Genomic DNA, 2,961 nt, shown 5'->3' with positions numbered 1-2,961 from the left:
GAAAAGAAGAAGAAGAAATGCACATTTTAATCAACCAAGATATCAGAACTGTTTTGAGTGTTAAGCTAGCTTGTTAGTTGCCTAATAAGTTCACATGGTTAATTCGTTAATGTTGCAGTTTGCGAACTTTATATTCATCAGATTTGTTATGTCTTCCTTGGGTGATAGATATTAAATCAATTAGCTAATCTTTGGAAAGAATGGTATTTCTTCTGTAGAGATAAGAAATGTATCATTGTGCAGCTTACTATGCAGACTTGCTCGCTATTGTAAAACAAATAAAAATTGACTTTCACTTTCAAAAGAAATATCAAACATTACAATGCACACAGGTTTGGACCCTTCAACAACAACACAAAGACCAGAACCCAGGGGACCTCAGCCCAACTGCCACAGAAAGATACAACATATTTTCATAAACAAAAAAAAACTGACATAGGAAACAGCAGCAGATTAAAGAAAGGAAAATAAGACACTGAAAGAAACAAGGTGTGTTAATGATGAGAAGCACGTCGTGAAAGAGCCACAGCAGACAATATTATCAACAATACAAACACCGGAATCCCCACAAATGATCCAATCAGTGACCCAGATATGCGCTCACAAAAGGAGTTATATTGTCTGCAGATGGCAATCCAATTTGTTCTAGAATTTCCCTTGTGTGCTAAATAAACGATAGCTGCTGCAGCAGAAGCTCCAGCCGTCAAAAGGCCTAGCATAACCTGCAAAATTTACAACTCGGTTTAGTTAGTGGACATTTAATATTATGTACATGCACCATTGTAGGCATGTTAGTCACCGGATTCAGTTAGTATACCGTATCAAAGAGCACCAAAATTATCCTGCTGCGTCGTGCAGAGCTTCTTACAATGTGAAGGATAGACAGTGCAAGTGAAAGAAAAAGATAGCCACATACAACAGAATTTGCTACAACGAAAAACCTGTTGTGAAACAAGCAAGAGTAGTTAGTCTACAGCTAGTCTACATGTACATAAGTATAAAGGAATTAAAGACCTCATCAGTTTAAAGATTATATTCAGCCATAGACAACACATATAGTAACTTAAAAGACGTACGTGAGTGTTGGAAGATCATCAAACTCGGCCCTAAACCGAATGAACCGTGTGGCAAAGGGGAGTGTCTCATTCGTTGTTCCCATGGTAATTGCACTTGCTAGTGTAGCAATGATTCCAACAAGTCGTAGCACGAAATCCAGTATTGACACCCCTCTGTTCACTCCAGTTCTTGGAGTAGAAGTAGAACCTCCAAACTCAAGAGCGCCAGCCTTCATTTTGCTTACAGGAAGAATCTCTAAACCAAAATGCAATATAAGATTCCACAAGAGAATATCAGATGATTCTTGAATTAGTATATGTGATATGGAGAGTACGGCGACATGCAAATTTATATGTGTTTCAAGTAAGCTAATTAGGATAAACAATGCCTAGTGGATGAAGTAAAGATAACCCACATAAATAGCAAAAAATAAAAAATGATAACCCACATGACCCTATAGTCATGAAACGGGGCAAGTACATAATTGTGTGTACTTAAGTTAGAAATTTTAATGTATGAAATTTAGAAAGAAACTAGACTTTTGACATGGATTCCTGTCATTTGGAACTACTATGATCCTCTTCATGTTCCAACTCCAACAAACATTACTGAATTTGGCTAAAAAAAACCTTGAGTGATAGATTAGGAAAAAGATGATGCAATGTATTATGTGTGAAACATCTGTCAAGAGTCTGCTTTATTAAGTCTGAGTTAGTAGGATGTAGTTGGTATAAACACTGGAGCCCTGTGTATACATCTGTCTATTTTGTTTAGATATCTCAAACCAACCAATCCACTGTGGTCAATACTTAGGCTTATTAAGGTTACAGATTTGGCAGTCAACTTAAGTTTAAATCCAAAATGCTGATAATATAATATTTAATAAGAAGTTAATCTCTTTGATGCACTCTTCCATGATCAAATTATTTGCACACTTGCACTACATGTGTTTGTAGCTTTGTGTACAGACATATAAGCTATGTACATTGTTGTGTCTCAACTCTCAAGCAATATACATTAAGTTTTTTCACTACCCCTGTCTTCATGTTTTGCATTGGTAATTTTTGTAAATATGCAAAACTAACTTTCTTGTTAACCAGTCATAATCTATTTCAGCACCAGTCTTGCGAGTGCAGCCAGTAAGATCGATCAAGAACCATAACAAACGCATTACAGAATAGGCTTAACATGTTGCATGTATGAATAGAACGAACATATCTGGATTCTTAAATTTATATCCTTAAAAAGGATCCAGAAAATTTCGAGGTCAAAAGAAGCTTGGTCTCTCCTTATTTAACTTCAATTGACTAAAGATGCCACCCTTGTTTCCACTCTTCGCTAGACATTAGATTGGATACTTGAGTATTTATTAATGAAGCCCGTGTACTTTCTAGATTATGCATTATCTTAGCAACTCCCTCACAATTCTGCAGGATTGTGGCTTTTACAGTTGAAAACCCTATTATGTGTTATGATTTCATTTATATGTTCATTGGAATATTCTTTTCTCAGATTTAAATCCTATTAGTGTCATCTATTAGGTCGTCAAATGTGCATGAAACAGAGGCTCTTGGTACTTCTAGTAACAGGCTGACAGTGAAAGCGAAATGCTTGAAAAAATCTTCATAAACCAGTGGACACGAAAGCATAATAGTATCAGGAAATAAAAGGTAATTAGTTAAGAATAGTCCACTACCAATGCGCTGTCCCGGATATTTACACTCTCTAAGTGGGGAAAAAGAGCTTGCAGTAGAAAAACATACAAACAGTTATTATAATTTTGAGTCCAACTCAAATGAAATGTTAGAAAGAGAAGCTGTGTAACATGATCTGCTTCAACATTGAAGAAGCTTATCCTCTCTATATTAGGTTTAGGTCAACAAACAGACAGTATACTGTATTAAT

At 35.8% G+C, this 2,961-nt stretch overlaps 1 protein-coding gene across 1 annotated transcript; it reads right to left on the bottom strand.

Annotated features, from left to right (window-relative positions):
• Nucleotides 1–295: 295 nt before the first annotated feature.
• LOC141716810 (casparian strip membrane protein 1) lies at nt 296–1,416 on the bottom strand. Its single transcript, XM_074518990.1, has 3 exons — nt 1,077–1,416; nt 818–941; nt 296–722 (listed from the first exon to the last, which is right to left on the bottom strand). The coding sequence occupies exons 1-3, from the start codon at nt 1,289–1,291 to the stop codon at nt 495–497; spliced, it is 567 nt and encodes a 188-aa protein (XP_074375091.1). The 5' UTR covers nt 1,292–1,416; the 3' UTR covers nt 296–494.
• Nucleotides 1,417–2,961: the final 1,545 nt, after the last annotated feature.

Source organism: Apium graveolens, chromosome 4 (genome assembly GCF_009905375.1).
Source record: "Apium graveolens cultivar Ventura chromosome 4, ASM990537v1, whole genome shotgun sequence".
Classification (NCBI taxonomy): Eukaryota; Viridiplantae; Streptophyta; class Magnoliopsida; order Apiales; family Apiaceae; genus Apium; species Apium graveolens.
This window is presented reverse-complemented; position numbering and strand designations above follow the sequence as displayed.

What these genes read in the sequence shown, in the direction of transcription:
- LOC141716810 (XM_074518990.1), bottom strand. Translation starts at nt 1,291, where the DNA reads ATGAAGGCTGGCGCTCTTGAGTTTGGAGGTTCTACTTCTACTCCAAGA. An exon ending in GATGATCTTCCAACACTCAC is followed by an intron (nt 942 to 1,076) that starts GTACGTCTTTTA and finishes GTTTCACAACAG; the next exon opens with GTTTTTCGTTGTAGCAAATT. An exon ending in TTTTGGTGCTCTTTGATACG is followed by an intron (nt 723 to 817) that starts GTATACTAACTG and finishes TAAATTTTGCAG; the next exon opens with GTTATGCTAGGCCTTTTGAC.